Here is a 22,872-nt window from a genome sequence, read left to right on the forward strand (position 1 = left end):
TCGCTGACATACTAACCCGACGGATACAAGCTGAATTGGCAATGGGCAGGGCACATAGTACGCAGAACTGACGGCCGATGGGGCAGCAAGGTTCTGGAGTGACATGCAATAAATAATTTGAATTTGAAGTGGAGGCCGCGTACCGGAAAACGCAGCGTGGGATGTCCACCCACACAAGGTGGACCGATAACATCATAAAGGTAGCAGGAAGGCGCTGGACGCAGGTCGCTACCAACCAGGTAACATGGAAAGCATTGGGGGGCCTATGTTCAGCAGTTGACGTCCTATGGCTGAGATGATGATGATGACTTACACTTGCAAGGGATATTTGCCGATTTAGCTGCTCTTTAAAACTCCGCGATATGGTGTTTCAGAATCAGCGTCTCGTATAAAACTCACTGGCCGACTAGCGAATTCACTTACGCATGCGGCATGACGCGTCATTGTGCAGGCACAGTGCAGGTGTGAGTGTTGTGCGACGAAGTGCGGGTGCTTTCAATCAAAACTTCGCTTGTTTTGCATCCATGTTGCATTCAATAGATATTTTGGTTTATGATTTTATGATAAAATTTTTGGGGTAAAAATATTCGAAAAAACCGGATTTCAAAGTAAAAATCCGGATTTTTTTATAGCCTCAAAATCCGGATTTTTCAGATATTTTCGAATTTCGAATAATCCGGATTGCAATCTCTACATGGGCTAGTGTCGGCTCATATACCCATTTACCTAACACCCTGTATAACTACATCAGACTTCCTTCTACATAATAGGAAACGTAATAGAGTCCATACAGTATCGTAATTGGCACCTTTTATCATGTAAGGCCTGTTTTGGTTAGTTAACAACAAAACAAAGAGAGAAAACCACACATTTCGTCAGCAACCAGTTAAGCCACTTTTCAAATTGAAACTTTGTATTCAGAGGCGTTGGAGTGCTGTAACCGACGAACAATACACAATGGACACCGTAAATAATTTCAGTCCTCCGCCTAGAAATACCTAACAATAGAGTTAGTATACCTACTTCAAATAAAAACATATTCCGCAAAAACCCTTCTAAGTTCTACGCCATTAGAGTATTTTTGTTTGCGATATTAAATGAATCAACCAGCATGTTTTTTATTCAGAAAAACGTTTCAACTAAGTACTTATTTTTCAGCAGAAGTTTCAAAATTAAACTACAACGTAATATTTTATTATTCCCTAATCGCGTATCACTGCGTTTAATTAAATTACCGCAATTGAGTTATTAAAATACAATAAATGTTTCTATTCGGAAATCGTTATACCTACATCATAGGTAATTAAAATATGATGTGCGATATTCGTGTCTATCTAAAAGCTAGAATTTTATTATTTAATTTAATTAGGAAAACATACAGTGATACAATAATAGACAAATAACAACTGCATAAGAAACTTACAAGTAACTCCATTTACATGTTTTCGCATAATGTGCTAGCTAGAAGCTAAAAGAGTGCAAACTCTTCGCATACTCTGGAGGTAGAGATGGGAGGAAGCTACCTGCCTTCTTCGTTTAAAAGAGCAATGATTATACCTACTACGAAAATACAAAAGAATAGCTACTTAGCTACAATTGTCTCGTAATCAATCGATTATGACTCTTGAGGATTGCGCATTATGTTATGGAGATAGGTAAAGCACTGCCGCATGCGTATCCTGTAATCGTTAAAAAGTGGTTCCTGTTTCGACAACTAATGATACGTCTTCAATGTAAATATTAACTTTTCTTGAGCTCATTTTCAGTCTACGCTTCCATGTGTCGCGCCAATATTTTTAATATTTTCAATTCAGTTGTATCTTTTTTTCTTGTTAAGCCCTTTAAAGGCATATTATAAATTGCTTCTCCCATCACCTACGCTCTATCCCGCTACCGTCCATGCTTACTATACTTCCTAGACTCACAAGGAAGTCCTATCAGTTGTTGCATGGGACTCTACCATAAATCTCTAAGCATTGTTCCGATAGGTAGCTAGACAGCTTTTTAATAAAGGGACTATTCCCACCTCTCTTCCCCACCGCTATAACTCCTGTGTAGCCAGGATCTACAGCTAGACAGCTTATTGAGCGTTCTGGCCTATCCTATGTAGGTACAATAGTATGTAGGTCTGCAAACGCCTCAAGTCGCGCATGTAGGAGCGGACGGATGCCAGTATTTCTGTGTCGTGGCGCTCGCGTTCTGGCATATCCTATGTAGGTGTGGCATATCCCAGTATTTCTGTGTCGTGGCGCTCGCGTTCTGGCATATCCTATGTAGGTGTGGCATATCCCAGTATTTCTGTGTCGTGGCGCTCGCGTTCTGGCATATCCTATGTAGGTGTGGCATATCCCAGTATTTCTGTGTCGTGGCGCTCGCGTTCTGGCCTCATCTCCCAGTCGCGCATGGAGGAGCGGACGGATGCCAGTATTTCTCGCGCTCGTCTTCCGTCTCTTAGTAACTAATTATGTACTTCAAAGCAGTGGCTTTACGTATCCTCAAGCTATCCAGGCTGTACCTGGTCCGCGATCGCCTTATCTCCCAATCCTGCATGGAGGCACGGACGGCCGCCAGCATTTCTGCGTCATGGCGCTCGTCCTCCGCCTCCTGGAATGCCGTCGCCGGCCGCCCGTCGCCCCACCGTTTATTTTTTCCCCCCGGTCCCAATTTCCCCTGTAATGAGGGCTATCGTTTTTATACTTAACAATTGGCATCCCTGGCGATTGACAGGACCTTACTCTACAGTGGCGCCATCTTGATGAGTGCAAATGCGATAGTCCTCCTACCACTTTCGCACTCACCAGTTGGTGCCACTGTCTTCGCTACTAGCAAGTGACAGGACCTTACTCTACAGTGGCGCAAACTGGTGAGCGCTAAAACGATAGCCCTCATTAGTTAAAGCCGTGGCTTTACGTATCCTCAGGCTGCCCTATGTCTGTACCTGGTCCGCGATCTCCTTATCTCCCAATCGCGCATGGAGGCACGGACGGCCGCCAGCATTTCTGCGTCATAGCGCTCGTCCTCCGCCTCCTGGAATGCCGTTGCCGGCCGCCCGGCGCCCCTCCATGCCTGTAGTTCTGCATCTGCGAATAATGTGTTCAATAAGTAGTGGCAATGGTCTATATGTCGCAGTCAGATTGTATAATCCGCCGTTTTACATTACAGCTAGGCATTTTGCATTACAGCTCTGTTTTGTAATACGGCGGATTAACGTTTAGTCGGATTGAATACGACTGAATGAAAATCCGCCGGAATGTATTCGGCGCTAAACGTTCTTCAATACGGCTAGCCGTAATGTAAAACAGCGTGTCATTACCCGCCGCTTTGACAGTTTTTAGTTCCTATTTTCAATACCGTGGCGCTGCCGGACAAAGTGGCTATGGATTCTGGTGTTCGGCGGAATCCTACACAATATTATTAGTGTAAAAATATGAAATCATGGCTGTGGCCGGTGAAGATAATTTTATCTTAAAGAAAAATAACCCAGAAAAAATAACTAAAACTTTATTGTTTTGAGTTACCTGTTCCCTTTGATCATTTTTAATGTCTAAAAAAGACTATTAAGCCAAATATCTAATTAATTCTTAAAATGTTTAGAAAAGTCAAATTGTTTTGAGTTACTTTTTTTTAGATGGCTATCCCTTGTGATTTATAAATAAGTAAAAAAAAAATACTGAAGCCAAATATATTATTTAGTATACAGTGACGAAGGTAATAATTCTTAAAATCTGTCTTATTAAAATTTATTTTCATTAAACATTGTTTTATTTTGTAAGTATGGTCACCCTACAATCTAAAGTAGTACGATGCGGCTAAACGTGGGCCGCCGTATTGAAGAACGTATCGCAATGACAATCCGCCTAAACGTTGAACCGCCGTATTACAAAACAGAGCTGTAATGTAAAATGCCTAGTGGTAATGTAAAACGGCGGATTATACAATCCGACTGCGACATATACACTGGCATATTAATTATACCTTTCATGTATGACAATTGCCAAAGCTCTACATACCATGTACCTACTTACAACGCATACAGTGTGTAGGTATACCCTCAAAGTTAAAGAAGTGAAGACACAAGTGAAGTGTTTATTGACTGCAACCTAAGTTCCGTATGTTATGTGCCATTGGTAGTTACCACTTTAAATGAATCGTAAGGTTCGTAAGTTACGCTTATTGACTTATTCGTACAAAGCTCAACCCCGAAGCGGATTTCATTTACCATAATAATGTATGGTCTCTTTGTGCCTATTTATACCTATATCTACGGAGCATATAATATACCCTGGGAACCTTTGTCTCATTCGTCAGACCGCAAGGTTTCTTTTGAAGACATCCATTAAAGCAATTACAATGGAATCCTACGCAATTTAAAAATTATTTGATTCTTTTTATGATCCTTGCAGCGAAGATAATGTCTATAGTCGTCTCGAGACCAACAATTGACCTCAGAGTAAGTCTGCGCCCACTAGCAATCAGTGTTTATAAAATAACCTGTGTGTGGGATTGTAACATTTATTTATCATACGAGTATGATGGTAACTATCAGATGTTGAGTGCAGTAGGTAACCTAAAAGCTACGTCTGCCTCCGGGTGAACGACTGCGCTTTTTGCCGCTAAAACTGGCCTTGATTCGAGTCGTCATTGTAGGGCAGTGTGCGCGATGCAAGGCCGCTACGAAAGCGGGCCGCTCCCAGCACGAGAATGGTGGGAAACTCGAGGTCTACTTGATGATTCAATGCTCATTCCTGCGGACTTCTTTGAAACGCATCAAAATTGCCTTTGTAATGAGCGTGGTGAGGAGCACAATGTGTTAGTGTGTTTCTGTGTCCGGTATTGTACCGAAAGTAGGCACTGCACATTTTATACTGCAACTGCTTTTGTAGAAAATGTAGATAGGTAGTAGATACTCAGACGAAGGATGTACTCGTAAATGACCGACCGTCTGTCGTCTGTCTTGATAGGTTCTGGTATTATGCTAGCAAAACCGGTACGAACCAGCGACGATCCTCATTATCCACGGGCATGGAAGTAGCTAATCAAAAACTAATTCAGCCAACGGCAATTGGAAAGTAGGTACTTGCGGTGAACTCATCACGATATTTGATAGATTTTAATTTAAATAAGTAGATCCAGTATCGAGAGTTTATGAAATTAAATTGTAGTTGTAGCACGTCAGTTGAATAAACGAGTATCTGAAAGAGTTGAGCAAATGCTTTGAATGTAAGGTGAATCTGTTTTGCACTTTTGGACAATTGGTGTGTGTCAGCAGTAACTTATGCAACGTCTTCTGTACATATGGACGTAAGACGTGATTATTGTCAACATTATTTAGTTGCGTAAATGTAGGTAAGCTTGCACGTGACGGGCCATAAGGGGCTGGTATGGGCGTGGGTGGGTGGCATTTTTTGGGCTAGATATTTGTAATGAGTAGGTGTTGATTTAAACTTATACGAATATCTTCTTATAATTAATTTATTTATTTTTCCACTTCTTCTTTAAGACCAGGCTCGCCGGTATAGGGATGCGCAGTAGGTAGTTAATAGGGCTTCCTGCTGAAAATCAGTGTCGGGACATCCTACAAGGTGTCCCAACCAACTAAAATTGAGCGGGCGCCCTATTAACATGCATTTGTCTTTTTCTTTTTTCTTCCATTTAGATATTACGGAATTTATAGGCTGAAAACTTTTTTGGATAGGTAGAAGGTATTGGCGCGTTTGCTAACACATAGTATCAAGTAGGTAGGTACCTATAAAATTGTATCATACGAAAGCGAAAGGTCACTCTTTCATCTGCTTAAGACTGGCTAAACAGGAATTCTCCAAAATTACTTGACTTGTAAAGCTGTTTGGCAGGTAGATCGTTGGTAATACTGGTAGGAGACGCAAAAAAGTAAGACACTAATTAATTATAAACAGAAATGAAAAGACACGTTTCTTTGTATAGCGAAAATGGTCAGAAACGGGAACGAAGTCGCCTACAAGTACTAGTTTAGTATTTGAGACTATTTTTATATTAGGTCCTATGTATTTGGAAATGTTATACATACATTTAGCAAGGACTAGAGTGAGGGCAGCAAGCAGCACGGCGAGCGAGCGCCAGGCGTGCGCCATCCATGCGCCGCGGCATTCACGACCGTATTCTGTGGAAAATAAGCAACATCGTTTCAATCATCTGTTGGATTTACTTGATAAATAAGCAGCGGAATTTACTTGATAATTAAGCAGTGGAATAGTTAGTCCTTTATCGAGGAGATCAAGAATGTCATTCAGCATCCCTAGGTGTTGTGCTTTACTGCTCTCCTCTGGGTTCAAGCCAGTTTAAGCCAATATGCTTCTGTCTATCATCTATCCTCTTCATCCTACTTAGTTGAAGAAGTTTTTAAATTCTGCTACGTAGGCACGTTTGAAGCCCTATTTAGATAATGTATAATCACGACTTTTCAGGTTTCACAGTAAAATACCTAGTACTACGCGGTAACTTTATAAGGAAGTAGCAGGTAATTAGTATAATATATTAAGATAATAAACAACAGCCAAACTGATCTGCGTAATTGATATAACAAAACCCCAGAAGTGTAGTCACAACAATAATAATTATATCATTAGCAAAAATTTCCTGGTCCCTAAACAATTCTGAGATTGCTTTCGCATAGTAATTGGTTACGAAACAAGGTTTTGTTTAGTGGCTGCCTGCTTATTGAATGCTAAGTATGAGATGACTCTGTCCAGACCACGGCCACGTGGGCAGAATGCTGATATGAGCGAAAACGTAGCTAACGGTTCAGGCACTATTATTCATTCTGTGGTTCAGGTTCTAGAATTTTGGTTATCCGTAAACATGTTTTTCTGTTAGTGGTTTCCTGATATTCATTTGTTTTCCTAAATAGAGATGCCCTTGCAGATTTACTTTAGCTCTATATTGATAGTTATTTTTCAGTAGGACAAATGGAAATAAAGGTGTTCCTCGAGTGGAATTTTGAGAGAACAAGGAGAGGTGCTTTTAAAAGTAATAACTTGTCAAAAGAGTTTAAATAAACCACAACAAATACCACTTAAGTCTTAAACAATTATTTACTAGCCAAATAATGTAACTGGGTTTGTTGATACTCTTTTGTTTATCCTGATAAACCTACATTTTTGTAAAATAAGTATTCCATGTTTATCGTTTCAGCCAAAGGATTTTCACAATAGGTCGTGCGCTACCCTCATCAAGCATTTCATGTTAGGACTTTTGTCGGCCATTCTCAGATGAGCTAGTTTTTGCGTGTCCGGGCTGTTAAATCGTTAAAAATGACAAAATAGAGACATGCAAGTATTTTTATATGTTACTTAACAACCCTATCCAGTTGTGCATAAAATTATAGGCCTCTATTTTATGTATTTGTGACTAAATTAATTTCATGAACCTTTGTTCTCTAATTACCGTTACGCGTCCGCACACCGACTTAAGTTTAAAAGTTGGCTGTAATTTTTATGTCGTATAGATTTGGTTTACTCCATTTAACATTTTCAAGAGTATAAAAGATTGTCTTATGCATAGCAAAATATCAATTCAATAGAACCATTCTGTAAATAATTAGAATTAAAAAACTGCTTGTCCGAGCAAAAGTCCTAATTCCCGTGACGTTTTCTGTTTTTGGGCACACAAGCCTAAATAATAATATTTGACACATCATTTACGCGCGCGGCGCGAGCCCTTAGTTAGTTCTATGACCTGTTAGCAAGTAGACGTCTATTGCGTTGGCGTACTGTCGATGAATTGCGTAAGAGTATAATTACCATATCTTTGGTTTTCAATTTTTCTATTTACCATATCCTTATTTTTATAATAGATTTTTGAAGGTAGATCCACGTTGTTAATTTAAATAGAATCAGTACTCTGGCCTCCATACGTTGTAGTAAGACAGTATTTGCAAACCCTGCAGATTTTGGAAATTTTGAAGAAAAACTATCGTTTTATAATTTCCATGTACTAATTACCATATATTTATAATCACCGTTGTATGAAATTATTACCTACAAATTGCACTGACGATCGAATAAGTATGATGATAAAATATGAAATATACCTAGACTTTCGCATAACAACTTTTGCGGACTTTTCTTCCAATCTGACATCAAAATTTTGAAAAGCTTTCGTTAGAGTAATTCAAGATTCGGTTTCATGACGAATGTTCAGCTTCAGTTGCTGCATGGTTGTTGGATTTTAAAGTATATTTTAACCCCTAAGGTAATAACCCCGCAAAAAGAAGATAGCTGGAGTGAAATCGGGGCTTCCTGTTGGCCAGGAGATGTCACCCCTGCGTGAAACATGTCTCGTACCAGATATTTATTTTTTCTATTAATATCATTGATATTAACATGTTAAATCATTAATTAATTTTAATATAATACCATTAAAATCTATCCAAATTACCTTTGCCCTAAGAAGATAAGATTGTCCAACAGTAACCCCTACCTGGCGTGATCACATTAAGAACAAAAGGGAACAAATGAACAGACAATGGGCCTTTTCAAGACGAGAGTGTATAGGCACTTTGTACCATCCTAGACTGCATCCTACCTGCTTTCTTATGCATAGAAAAAACTTCGTGATATGCAATGGATACTGGGCAGAAGAAGCTTGGAGAACAAACTATATACAAATGCATCCTAAGACCCATGTAAGACATATTATAGCATCGACTTAGCCTCGCAAATGTAGAAATACTTTAACGTTTTCAAAATAAAGTATTAAAAATCTTGAGCTGTGCACCTTGGTTTACAAAGTCCACTGAAGTGATACCAAACGTCAAAGAGGTTGTAGAAAATTCATGTAAAGCTTACAAACAAAGACTAGAGCGTCATGAAATCTACTTGCTGCATCCCTTCTAAATTCTGAGAACTCTACATTCAGGCTCAGGAGAAAGCGAATATTATCAATCTGAAAAGTTATTGTAAAAGAATCGAGGTGACAAATCATGGGATATGCAGAGCTGGAACTGTCATTATTACAAATTCAATTTAATCTGATAATGGGTGAACGCTGATTAAAAAGAGGAAAAAACACTAATATCATTAATTAATTTTTCGATATATGCATATCCTTAAAGTCAAATTTGTGAGACCTCCTGATCCATTATCTGTATTCATCGTTTGTACCACATTTAAAGCAAATAAATGATGATTCAGATTCTGATTCAGCTAAATGCTCTCATTTGAATGTAACACGTAGCCCCTTCTTGCTGAAACTAAGTGTTCCTGTTATAGCCTCGATTATACTGAAAAAATCTTGATACAATAAATAATATAAATTAGTGTTTTTCTTTTTCCAAAGGGTTATTAAGAGTACCTACAGCGTTTTTATGATGCTATATATTTGCGTACAATTTATCTATGCAAGATGTTGTTTTTTTTGCTATTTCTAATTACCGTTAGATTAAGTATTAGCCTTATCTAATTACCGTGACCATAAAATTTTTGGATCTCATTTACGCGAAAACCGCTTTGAATAATTTGACGCCTTTACGATTGTTAAATTCGTACTTTTCATGTATTTTATATTTAAATGAGTTTAAGTCAATTAAGCCAAATTTCAAAAATGATATGGTAATTAGGCTGAGAACGCCTATTCGTGAGAATGACCGTTGTAAAATTGGGTTTATTTTACATTAGGTATAATCTTATTTTAAGTAACTTATGAAAACATTTTATGACTTTCTTGGAACAAATATTTTAAGAGGAGGACACGTGTAATTTCCAGAACAATGTAAACTCTACCAAGGTCGGTCAACAGGCGTCTTAAAAATTTACTTTGTGGCTATAGTAAGTACCTGCTAATATGTAAGTAGGTACTTAACTGCGTTGTTTAAAACGCAATGATTCACCTCAGTGGTTATTATTGTGGACAGTAATAAAAACCTTTTTGTCGGTTGAAGGCGGTGAGCAGCATCTTAATGGACGTTTATTTTTAATACTTTGTCGTTTATTTACGCGTCAAACTTATACCACTTATACCTACTTAAAACTGACATGTTTGAGTGGCATACGAACAATTAAATAGGCAGGTATTATTGTGAAATAAACATATTTACGTATTAAGAAATTGTTAATAAGCCAATAATATTATTAGGCCAGTAGAATTAAACACAAAAATGGATTAAATCGGAAATAATTCCTACTAAAGATTTTAGTGCTTTAATGGCTTCATTAGTTGCCCATAAAGACTTCGACGGAGTTGTGCTTAAGTGGTGGGGGCCCCCGAAAGGGGCGCTTTTTCGGTTTTCCGGTTATACCGCGTAAAGGACTTACCCTATCGAAAAGTGGTCTTCCTGACGGTTGAAGGGCATTTAATCCTGCATTAAATAAGACCAAATTCATATGTTTTGAACAAACCGTTCTCGTGCAAATGTTCGGCAAAGTAGAAAATATGTGTATAATTAATGACCCTCTCCACGTCCAATGGCTCGTTACCCGCATCCTTCCAAGTCTCGAAAAGGAGCGCCTCAACCAGTGTAACCCTATCAAGGCTTACGAGCTGGGTGCGCCTATCCTTGTTCGTCCCAGCCGTTCCTTAACTGCAGTTGCTGCACCTCTTCCTGGGACTCACCTGAACGACTCTGTGTAACCTACTGTGGCTGTCCCTCTTTCTTGTATCCTCCTGCACGACTACGTTGGCTAGCCGTATGCCTGGTCTAAGGTTTGACGAAAAAAATCAACAACAACAAGTTCATATTAAAACGTCGAAGAGTTTTTTGTTTGTTTGTTTGAACGCGCTAATCTCAAGAATTACTTGTTTGATTGAAATAATTATTTTGTGTTGAATAGCTCATAAATTGAGGAAGGCTATAGAATATATACAATCACTCTACGACTAATAGAGGCGAAGCAGTAAAGAAAAATGTTGCAAGCACGGAAAATAGTATTTAAACTATTTTCACGCGTACGAAGTTGATTTTGTGACGTTGAACCTTGGACCAGGCATATGGCTAAGCAATGCAATCGTACAGGAGGATACAAGGAAGAGGGGCAGCCACATTAGGTAACACAGAGTCGTTCAGGAGAGTGCCAGGAAGAGGTGCAGCAACCGCAGTTAAGGAACGGCTGGGACGAACAAGGATAAGCGAATCCAACTCGTGAGTCTTGACAGGGATACGCTGGTTAAGGCGACCCTTTACAAGGCTTGGGAGCCTACGGGTGACGAGCTATTGGACGTGGAGAGGGTCATTAATTATACACATATTTTCTACTTTGCCGAACATTTGCACGAGAACGGTTTGTCCAAAACATATGAATTTGGTCTTATTTAATGCAGGATTAAATGCCCTTCAACCACCAGGAAGACCACTTTCCGATAGGGCCCCTTTCGGGGGCCCCCACCACTTAAGCACAACTCCGTCGAAGTCGAAAACCTAGGAGAGTCTTAATGGGCAATCAATGAAGCCATTAAAGCAATAAAATCTTTTGTAGGAATTATTTCCGATTTAAAATCTAATTCTACTGGGCTATATCTGAAACGACTAGGAGAGAGAGACCTCGACAGTCAAAAACATTGGTTATACGAGAAGAAAAAAAGTTTATTATTCCTACGTGACGCGATTAATGTCAGTTTTAACTTATTTTTCAATGAAAAACAAATGATAAATGAGTGCCGAAAAATCGAAATCAACAAGATTGTACTACTTACTATACAACACATGTTGTAATTCTGATGAAAAGGAAATTAATTCAGTTCAATTATTTATCAGCATTACAGCATATCATTGCAGTTTATGAAAGAACGATACATTCATTTCCGTCTGTAACAAGTTCCACAATAATAATAAATGTAAATAGAGCGAGTTAATTATATTAAACAAATGAGGTTTGCGAGTGCTAGGCTCAAAGCGAAAGGTATCGGTTGGCAACCCACAAGGCTGAATGCGCCAGGCTGCATTGGCATTCGGCCTGCACCCTTGCAATTTATTTTTTGCATCATAATAACAGTATCAACACGGTATTATTACAAGTATCATTTCCACTTTAAATGAGCTTATGTTTATTTATACAGTTGATGTTCTTGACTCTACATTTACGGATCACTCTGACTCCTATTCTGAAACGATTCTTATGAATTCATTCGAATATATTGCAGATTAGAATATCTAAACAAATATAGATGAGTAATCTATCTAAAGGATACATTTTACGTACTTTATCTAATTTGATGAACCTCGTAAGTAAATGTTAATGTTTCTTTCCATAAGTTTAGTATTTTTCTCACAAGTATAAAACTAATAAATCTTGTAATCTAGCATGTAAATCAATCTTATTTCTTATAATTACACTAATTATTGTCCGCTTGTGCCAATTAAAACAAGTTAGACAATTGATTTAGTATTCATAGTTTATTATTGACTATTATCTATTATCTCATTATGTTGTGTATAATAGCGCACGCAATATGTAGTAGACACCCATTGAGTGTCATTAGACCCTGGTCTACGGTAAACATAGAGTTATAATAAAGGATAGAGTAAGCAAAATCCTTGCTAATTTTGGAACAGGAATGTTTAGAAAGACGCATTGATTATTATGTCATGTTTAATTTCTTGTAAAGTTGTAACCAAAACTCGCATTACGAAATAAAATATGGAGTATTTTCGAATAGGTAATCAAGAAAATTAAATGCATCAACCGTGAGCCGGAAAATTAGGATGTACGAGTAATCGGTTAAATAATACTTATTCGTAATATTTTATTATTTAAGTAATTGATGAATGAATAAATAATATCGAAAACTAGTTAGTAAAAAGTTGAAAAAATCGTGATTCGTGTTCATAGGGTAAGGTTGCCAGTATTGGACCACTTAACTTTAAACTTTTAACTTTAAATTAACGACTTTAACTTACCTAATTTGACTAAAAAAAATTTTTTTTTGTAAAGTAAAGCACAAGACTAGGTACAGTAATTCACAGAAAATTCAACAGTACGAGTTTCCATTGTTAATTTTGGTGGCACCATTGAACCGTGAATTGGGCCGAAATCGCTTCGTTACAGGTCAATGGCTATGACCGATATTGCCGACATGTTTGGTGGTGGTGACAATAAAAGATTATCAAATCTTTTCTAATACCTAATAGCCTTGCTGTTCATATACCTACCTCTAGATAATAATAATAATAAATAATAATAAATATCCTTGGACAATTTACACTGCGCTTCTAGTCCCAAACTAAGCAAAGCTTGTACTATGGGTACTAGACAACGGATATAAACATAATATACTTAAATACTTTTTTTTTTTGTAAATACATACATATTATACATAGAAAACACCCAGTCCAATACAAACAAATATGTTCATGCACACAAATGTTTGTACTGTGCGGGAATCGAACCCGCAACCTCCGGAATAGTAGTCCGTTTCGAACCACTACACCAAACGGCAGATAATAATAAAATACTAATGATAAAAAGACAAATTATGCGATTTTAGCTTGGTAGAGCTAAATACCATGAAGGTTTTCAAGTTTTCATGATTGCTTTTTTTTCAGATAAGTAGTTTCATAGGCGGATGATTAGTAAGGTGTTTTTATCATTATGTTATACACTAGCTGTGCCCGCGACTTCGTGCGTGTGAAAATAGTTAGAATTATATTTCCTGTTTTGCAACATTTTTATTTACTGCTCCGCCCCTATAGGCTGTAGGGTGATGTTATTTAACCTTAAGCATTTCTCAATAAACGGGCTATCCAACACAAAAACAATTTTTCAAATCCTGAGATTAGCGCGTTCAATGAAACAAACAAACTCTTCAGCTTTAAATATTAGTATAGAGTATTATTCACTCACATATTGCAATTTCACTTCAGCTTTGAATTCTGAGTAGATACATAAGAAAGTATTAAAAACGTCAAGAGTCTGAAGCTGTAAATCGCGAATCATAGGCACGAGTTGTATTGTATCTCTGTTCTGGAAAATAGCATTTGTTTTTACTCATAATTTACTTTTACGGCTTTTTTGTGGTTATTCTGCATAGAATTTAGTAGCACTTACGATTTTATTGCATATTGTGTTGAATGTTGCACGAGTGATTAATGTTAGAGTTCCCTGGAAATGGGTCCATTTTGAATACAATTTTAGAGTGTCGTTAGATTTATAATATTTAGTACTAATACACGGAAATACAAAAGTTGAAAATCTATTTGTAAATACAATACATTTTAAAGTAAGGTAAGATATTTTATTATAATTGCACTGAATAGAGTACATCACTTTTACTTTAATTTTCAATGTCTTTAAAAATTAATTTATCAACTTGGTATACCTAAATAAAAAGACATGTTACATGTATTAATATGACTTTTTAACGCGAAAATCTTGCCGTAAAAAGTTTTTACTTTTAATTGTTCCGTTTTAGCGTAATGCTACTGTTACCACAGAATAATAATAAGTACTACGTACAGAAGTTTTACTTCGCGAAGGTACTACACTCGCGAGCAAAACTATGGAATCACTTACATGAAGTTGTTTCCACGCGATCATGTGTACTAACGAATTTTTTAGTAACAAAAAAAGTGGCACCATTTTAAAGATTAAACTTTTAGCTTTAAATTGATACCAAATTCATTTAAATCACACCAGTATTTAAAAAGATATCCCGGCTGATGTGAAGAAGTAAGGAAAACGACATGTATCAACTGTTTGATACGTCGCGAGCTGTGGCCTATTTACCCCCTATAAAAGCACGTGTTTTCGGATTTTTGCTTTCACACGTTGATTCATACACATCTCCCCTTCTTTTGACACTTTACCTGGGATTCTACACCTACAGAAGCAGCACAAATCATTGCACTATTGCAAGAAGGGCTCAGCCAGCGGGCTGTCGCACGTCAGCTCCACATAAGCCAGTCCTGGGTTTCGAAAGTTTTAAGACGCATTCGGGAGACTGGTGGCTGTATCCCGAGACCAAGTTCTGAACATTGCCGGTGCACATCGCAGAGGGATGACCATTTTTTCATGTGAACCTCTCTATAAAATCGTCATTTGCCTGGTATCGACGTCCAGCAAGAGCTCAGAAATGTTCGTAGAATTCGTCTAAGATATAAGCAATAGAATTTGACTTCAAAAAGGCCTGCCACAGGCTCGAAACTGACGGCAAGTCACCGATAAGCACGCTTTCAATTTGCTCGTACACATCTCGATGGGAAGTCGAGCAAGCCACCCCCATAAGCTACTGTTTCAGCGAACCAGCACTGCACAAATCGCTCCCCAGGCCGCCTATACACCCGACCTCTTCGACTGCTGCACTGCAAACACAGTCTGCATTCATAGGAGAACAAAACTCGCCTCCATTACTTGCCTTCCCATCAAAATAAGTGCGAGCTAATTAACAGCGTGCTTGTCGGTGACTTGCCGTCAGTTTCGAGCCTGTAACAGGCCTTTTTGGAGTCAAATTCTATTGCTTATATCTTAGACGAACTGTCCACTTGCTAACAGCTATCCTACGAACATTTCTGAGTTCTTGCTGGACGTCGATACCAGGCAAATGACGATTTTATAGAGAGGTTCACATGAAAAAACGGTCATCCCTCTGCGATGTGCACCGGCAATGTTCAGAACTTGGTCTCGGGATACAGCCACCAGTCTCCCGAATGCGTCTTAAAACTTTCGAAACCCAGGACTGGCTTATGTGGAGCTGACGTGCGACAGCCCGCTGGCTGAGCCCTTCTTGCAATAGTGCAACGATTTGTGCTGCTTCTGTAGGTGTAGAATCCCAGGTAAAGTGTCAAAAGAAGCGGAGATGTGTATGAATCAACGTGTGAAAGCAAAAATCCGAAAATACGTGCTTTTATAGGGGGTAAATAGGCCGCAACTCGCGACGTATCAAACAGTTAATAATGTCTTTTTCCTTACTTCTTCACTTCAACCGGGATATCTTTTTAAATACTGATGTGATTTAAATGAATTTGGTATCAATTTAAAGCTAAAAGTTTATTCTTTAAAATGGTGCTACTTTTTTTGTTACTAACAAATTCGTTAGTACACAAGATCGCGTGGAAACAAATTCATGTAAGTGATTCCATACTTTTGCTCGCGAGTGTATTTAAAAAAACGTATGCTCAATGTCATTAACAATATGGTGTAATTTAGCCTATAGATGACCCACGCTGAACTGTCCCACCAAACTCAATGACAGGGGGGCGCTACCATCGTTCAAAACTTTAAGGTTTCCAACATGGCAAAAATCGGAACCAGCGATCCGGTATAGACGGTGGCGCCCCACTGTCAATGTCATGCATAGGACAGTTCAGTATTTTGGAACTATATCTCAAGAGTCAAGCACCATTTTGTTGACAAACGTCAGTGATCGGCACTGCGCCGAAGCTATAGGGCTGACTTCGGTAAAAAGATGTGACTTGAAGTGCCAAACTGCGGAAAATGGCGGAGGAAATACATGATTTAGCATGAATTATCATGAATAATATTAACTACTTATTTACCTCTCAGTGTTTTGAAGCAACTTAAAAAAGTACATTCTGTGTTTTTATTATTATTTAGGCAGTTAAATACTGCACAGTATTTAGTACACCATTTTCTTTATTTTCTTCCATCATACACAAGAATACGCGTGCGTGAGTCAATGTTCGCTCGTATTTGAGGCCTTGTCGAATAGTATCCTGTAGGTGGGCCATCGTGCGTGTTTTGTTTTCGATGTAAACTCGCGGAGATGAACAGGCCTGCTGTTACTTAGGTTTATGAATGACTAGGTAGCTGTGCCCGCGACTTCGTTCGCGTGGAATAATGACTTTGGGTAGGCACTTTTAGTAATTTAGGCTAACTTATTATAACGATTTTCATAAGGAATTGAACTGAAATATACCACCACCCGTTGAAACAGAGTTCCTACTCTACCTAGCAAATCAACTGATTAGCAACAATATGTCGGTATGGTCAATTGGTCATGTGTAAAGCTCATTAGATATTCCACCGCCATTTCCACTATTTCCAGTGATTGCCAGTTGAGGTACAACGACAGCACATCAAGCTAACACTGTGGCATCTTATGTAGTTGTGATACAGGCGACTTTGCAACAAAAATGCATAGTTTAAGTGCTCCGTCCGTACGAGCACGCAAGCGCACCGAAGTGTCGTCATTTGCCAGGAAACGGTCGTCGTAGTAATGGTATTAAAGGGGAAGTCAGCAATTACAATTTTAAATGTAACTTAGGTATAATTTTGTACATTTAAAATGGCCTAACCATTTTAGCATATAAGTAGATTGAAACACTTGATTTGGAAACCGAGAAACATAAAAATAAAGAGTCACTGTTGTTGTCATTTCAGCTTAGACAACGTAATAATTTATAAAAAGTTCCATTCAACGCTATGCAATGCTATTTTTAGGCTTCCACTTTCTGATATTTTTTATTTTCGTATATCAAGTTCAATATTTAAGCTCTGCTTTATGTCCCTGACTTAAGAATGATATTTGAACGTTAAATGTAATGTTATCTAACGGCATGCAGTTATACAATAGCGCATTCAACGTTTATACTTTAGTTTTGTTTAATTTAAGATTATTACGATATTAGATTCCACGGAATGATAAATTTATTAAGTAACGCGTGGCAGAATCCCACCTTTGTTCTAGAGCGCTTATTTAAAAGATTTATCTATTCTATAAACACCTTTTTTTACCTTTTCCCATCTTTAAAACGACAGCTAAGTATTTATCTTCTTTTAGTTTTCATATTCAACGGAGAAATTGCATTTTAAATTGTCCTTAGTTTCAAACAAAAGTTTGCGTATTTCGTGCCTCTACGCTATTTAGCTGGTCTAGACTTCTAACTAGAAATTTCGAAACACTTGATTAATTTTGAATCATTATTTCAGCACGTTGAATTTATGTCTTGTGCCGTTGTATTATGTGCTATTTTGCAATAAAAATGTATACCTAGTCCAGTGCTGGCGTCTATACCTAGCTTTGAGATGGTACCTACTTAGTGAGTGTGGAATGATCGCGATCTCAAATTGAAATGGTGTGCGATACACGTTACAAAAAGCCCGTGAAAGATCCATTATTGATGTATTAGATTTCCACTACAGCACTCATAGGCCACCCTTCGCCAGACAATGCTTTCATTACTACTCATGTCTGATGCCTATGGAATGGAACCCCAGAATCCCAGATCCGTCATGACGATCTTATCTATAGCGATTTACACGTGCTACTTGTGGCAGTCGTTACAATATAGAGCTAAATAATTAAGTGAAGAAGTTTTTGAAGAGTCGACCACGCGTTTACTGTGTTCCTTTGTTACGAATGGTGACCACAACCACTTTTTATCACATGAATCACTTGTCGGATTCAGTATATTTCAAGTTAGAATGAGATGTAAAAGTAGGCTAGCAGGCATAAAATAATCTTTTGTTACCAATTTTAAAATCGGTAGAACAGGTGAGCCATCATTTGCCACACAATGAAGGCAACAATTTACGTTCTATGTGGCCCTAATTACTTTTTCATCCTACTTATTCGTTGGCAATGTTACCTAGAATTGCTAGAAATTTTAGCTGTTAAGTGCATAGAAATAAAAGACGATTAAAATAACCTGCTTCAAGGTTTCATTTGGAAGCATTTCAGTTTCAATATTGTGTAATGTTTGTGTTTGCAAAATATTGATATTTACATGTACTACGAGCATAATAATAGCACATAAGAAGATGACCTGAAGTGTTACTTTCTCCGATGGACTTCAAGAACGTATTCAGAACGAATTTATCAATTTCGCTTTCGTAGAGTCGTACATGATCAAATGACATTTCAAGATGCTGATTTTGAAAGTGGCCATACTTGTAGAATTAAGCAATATTAAATAAAGCCTGGCATTGCCAACGCTTTCTCGGTTTTATTCCGTTGTGAATAAGGAGAGTTGTTATAAATGGAAGTCGAATTTGAGTTAATTTGCTATGGTCTGCTATTGTCGGCGGTGTCCGTCGACTTTCACTGCGCATCTCGATGCTCGCGGCGACCTCGAGTTGGCTGGGAAGCCTTCCGACAGCCGGGACCGACCGCGTGCTCGGGGACTCTGCTCAAGTGGAACGCGAGAGAAAGTGGGCATTATGCCTTATGACACCGTGCGTCTTGAACTTTAGATGTCAATGACTTTATAATCAGTGTTTTGTTTTTATTAAAGTACGTTTGACATTTGGGCGCGTATTCTGAAACGACTTTCAAAGTTACAAATCAAATTTTAATACTCTAGCGCTATTTCCATGACACAAGCGTAAACTGTATTACGTTATTGTTGGTCTCATGTTAACCTGGTTCTAAAGAAGCCCTTTCTTTAATTAAAGGTACATGATTGTGATTACGTAATAGATCCTATTTTGTTTATTTTATTCAAACGAATTTTCCAATTACAAGATTACGTTTTTAGCGTTGCAATTGCTTACTGAACAGAACCGACACACTCTACTTATGCCATCAATTAACTAAAAAATATCATAGTGCTATTTCGGAGTCCGCTTAGGCGATGGAACAAACATAGTTCTACTAATTTGAACATAAAAAAGTATTTTCTGCAGTAACTCGACCTTCTCCAATTTACTAGAGGCAAATGGAGGAGAGGTTTAGAAATACATATTAAATCAGAGTAATATAATATTACTCGCTTTTCCCTAAGGTTTATTTATATTATTATGTTACATCATTGCTTTATTCTACGTATATTGGCATGCAAATGAAGCTCCTATTTCATATGCAATAAATAATCTTATCCTTCATCAGTAATATGCAATGCCGAGCCATAAAGCACGTTCTACTCGCATTATAATCTAACAGAAATCGCAATTACGAGGTTGACCGGGTTCGCCGAGAAAAAAGAAAGGCCAGCGAGACGGGTGCATGTACTTACATGGATCTTTAGCTATAATAGCGATGGGTAGAGCAGGGTCAATCCCTACCAGTCGCCATGCTTTCATCATCATCATTGGGTCATTTAGTTTTCACTCTAGGAGCACGAGCAGGACCCTCTCTTATTTATTGGGGCAAATGGAGGATATGGCCGACACTCTCCACGCTGACCAGACGGGTTTGGGAGGACTAGACCTGTCTCATTACAAAATGTTTTAGTTTACTGAAACTTTTTACGACAAATTACAGAAGCAGCCAGCATAATATGCTATAATTGTTTATTTTAATAATTATTTTAATATTCTTAGGACGTAGGATTTATTTATTTGAGAGCATTGGTCATCTGTTAGGAGCATATAATTTCTTTTTATGCATCACTAGGCAGGTATTTGACCACAATAGCCTGGTGTTAAGTGAGATTTTAAGTTATAAGCTCCTGAAACTCTTCAAAACTTTCAGTATACAGCAAGAGTTTGCTGTAAGCAACGTTATCGACAATTATTGAAAACAGATAAACAGAATAAGCCGCGTGCTTGCACGGCAAATATCGTTTACGTCACTTCGATTAAACCATTTGTATTTAGCACTTTGAATAAATTATTCAAGAAACTTGTTCACGTTACGGTTTATTTGCGGATACAACTCAATAATAATACTCTTGAATATTTTACTCAGAGCTATTTAGAGCAATATACTACTTAAACTAAGAGAACGGTTCGAGCACGTGTAACTGATTGTCTGATATAAATCATATCTATTTGAAGTAATTGGGTGTTTTTCAGGTATAATATGGCTGTTTTTACTAAAAAAGGATTAAAGTATATTCACATAAACAACACAATGACATGTAAAAATGTACGAGTGAAATTCAATCATTTATTTTTCTCAAATGTTATCCACATCTCTATTTAGTCAGTTGATCAATAGAGTAATTGAAAAATACGTCTTTTCAGCTTGAAAATCATAATGTTTAATATTTAATTTTGTGGTACCATGTAGAACAGTGGTTCCCAAAGTTGTATGGGCTACGTACGACTCATCTAATACAAGTTCCCAAACTCGGGACCCACCTATAGGAAATTTCGCCCGCTGCCCAGCCCTTGGATCGGTAGGGTGGTGTGTCGTTCTACAGTCAGGGCCCACTCAATGTTTACTCGCGACCCACGACTAGGTCGCGACCCATAGTTTGGGAAACCCTGATGTAGAGACGACAGCACTTCAAACTAAACACTGCGGCATCTGAAGTTATAGTAATAGATGCTTTTTTTTAAGTATTCCGATGTGCTGTTTACTGTACCTACAATAATTTGTCGCGATTTCGCGATACTCTGTGTCCATGTGAGCGTGACCCACTTCGCGCACGCGTGCGGACTCACTGTGTTTACCTGCGTTGGCTGCGTTGTATTTAAATGATTGAAAATTTTAATTTCCACTTAATGGCCGGTATCGAGCTCGGCCCGAGCGCGCACAATGAAAGTGCGCCGGAGCATAACACTCGCCTCTACCTCTATTGTGGCGACAAATGGTTTTTTTTTTATTTATTTAAACTTTTATGCCAAAATAAGTTTGTACATAAGGCGAACTTAATGCACTAAAGCATTCTCGACCAGTTTACCTTTGGGTTGTTTGGCGGTACCTCTAGTGCAGGAAAGAAAAACAAAAACAAAAATGCTACATACATAAATAATATATAAAATATACAGGGTGTTTGGCGCATCGTATTCGTGTGCCAAAATGATTTGGCAGATAGAATGGGTCATTTCCTATATTTTCAGCCCCCATAACACGTTCCATGCCAGGCGGCTACTTTTATATTATTTTTTTTAGTAATTTCACCAAAATACCCAAATCGCATCATTTAATTTCGATTTAAAAAAAAACTACTAGGCGTAGCCTCAAAGTAAATATTTTGTTTTGACGTGCATTGATGTAGGGTTGCATCAAATCTAAATTTATTGGCAAATATCATCTAGTTTCTTTTAAATTCAGCTTTGAAGTTTTCCGAAAAGTTAAAAATGGACTGAACATTTAAGTTTACATGGCTATAAAATAAATAAATAAAAGAGATAGCGATCTTCGGATTTTATCAAAACTTCTCTAGTCTATCCCCATTCAAACGGTATACTAATCTTATTTAAATAATAACAATAACTTCACAAATTCCTTAAATTAGTGCATTGACTCTACTCGGACTGATTTGCGAAATTTGTGTTTATAGCCCCTTTTTGTGTGAATAGCACGTTATTAAACACCTAACAGGTAAAAATTATTTATCTTATGCAATGTAAAAACCTTTTCCCTATCGTTTTTCAATGTGGATTTCTTGAATTTAAAGACGAAAATAATTATTTTGATCGTTTATTTATTATTACAAATTTAGTTCAAAATGACCGCCTCGGCAACGTATAGACTCACGACATCTTCTTCTAATTTTGACTATTGTCGTATGCAGCCACATTTCTCTTTTTATTACTACAAAGACGTTTTCTACTCGTGGATTAGAAGAGATGGCCCTATACAGTGGCCTGCACATTCCCCAGACCTAATTCCGTTAGATTTTTACGTCTGGGGACGAGCTAAAGAACTGGTGTACGTAACGGATTCAAACAATAGAAGAACTACAACAATGAATAAAAAATGCCTTTGTAGTAATAAAAAGAGAAATGTGGCTGCATACGACAACAGTCGAAATTAGAAGAAGATGTCGTGAGTGTATACGTTTCCAAGGCGGTCATTTTGAACTAAATTTGTAATAATTAATAAACGATCAAAATAATTATTTTCGTCTTTAAATTCAAGAAATCCACATTGAAAAACGATAGGGAAAAGGTTTTTACATTGCATAAGATAAATAATTTTTACCTGTTAGGTGTTTAATAACGTGCTATTACACAAAAAGGGGCTCTAAACACAAATTTCGCAAATCAGTCCGAGTAGAGTCAATGCACTAATTTAAGGAATTTGTGAAGTTATTGTTATTATTTAAATAAGATT

General features: G+C 37.6%; 1 protein-coding gene across 1 annotated transcript in view; it reads right to left on the bottom strand.

Annotated features, from left to right (window-relative positions):
• The window catches only part of LOC135088555 (uncharacterized), a 44,177-nt gene that overhangs the window by 12,432 nt on the left and 8,873 nt on the right, over nt 1-22,872 (bottom strand). Inside the window, exons 2-3 of the mRNA XM_063983391.1 lie at nt 6,047-6,139; nt 2,939-3,080 (exon numbers count right to left, since the gene is read on the bottom strand). Of these exons, the coding sequence (XP_063839461.1) occupies nt 2,939-3,080; nt 6,047-6,110 (206 nt within the window). The 5' untranslated portion in view covers nt 6,111-6,139. The remainder of the gene's footprint in view (nt 1-2,938; nt 3,081-6,046; nt 6,140-22,872) is intronic.

Source organism: Ostrinia nubilalis, chromosome 4, assembly GCF_963855985.1.
Source record: "Ostrinia nubilalis chromosome 4, ilOstNubi1.1, whole genome shotgun sequence".
In the NCBI taxonomy this organism is placed as follows: Eukaryota; Metazoa; Arthropoda; class Insecta; order Lepidoptera; family Crambidae; genus Ostrinia; species Ostrinia nubilalis.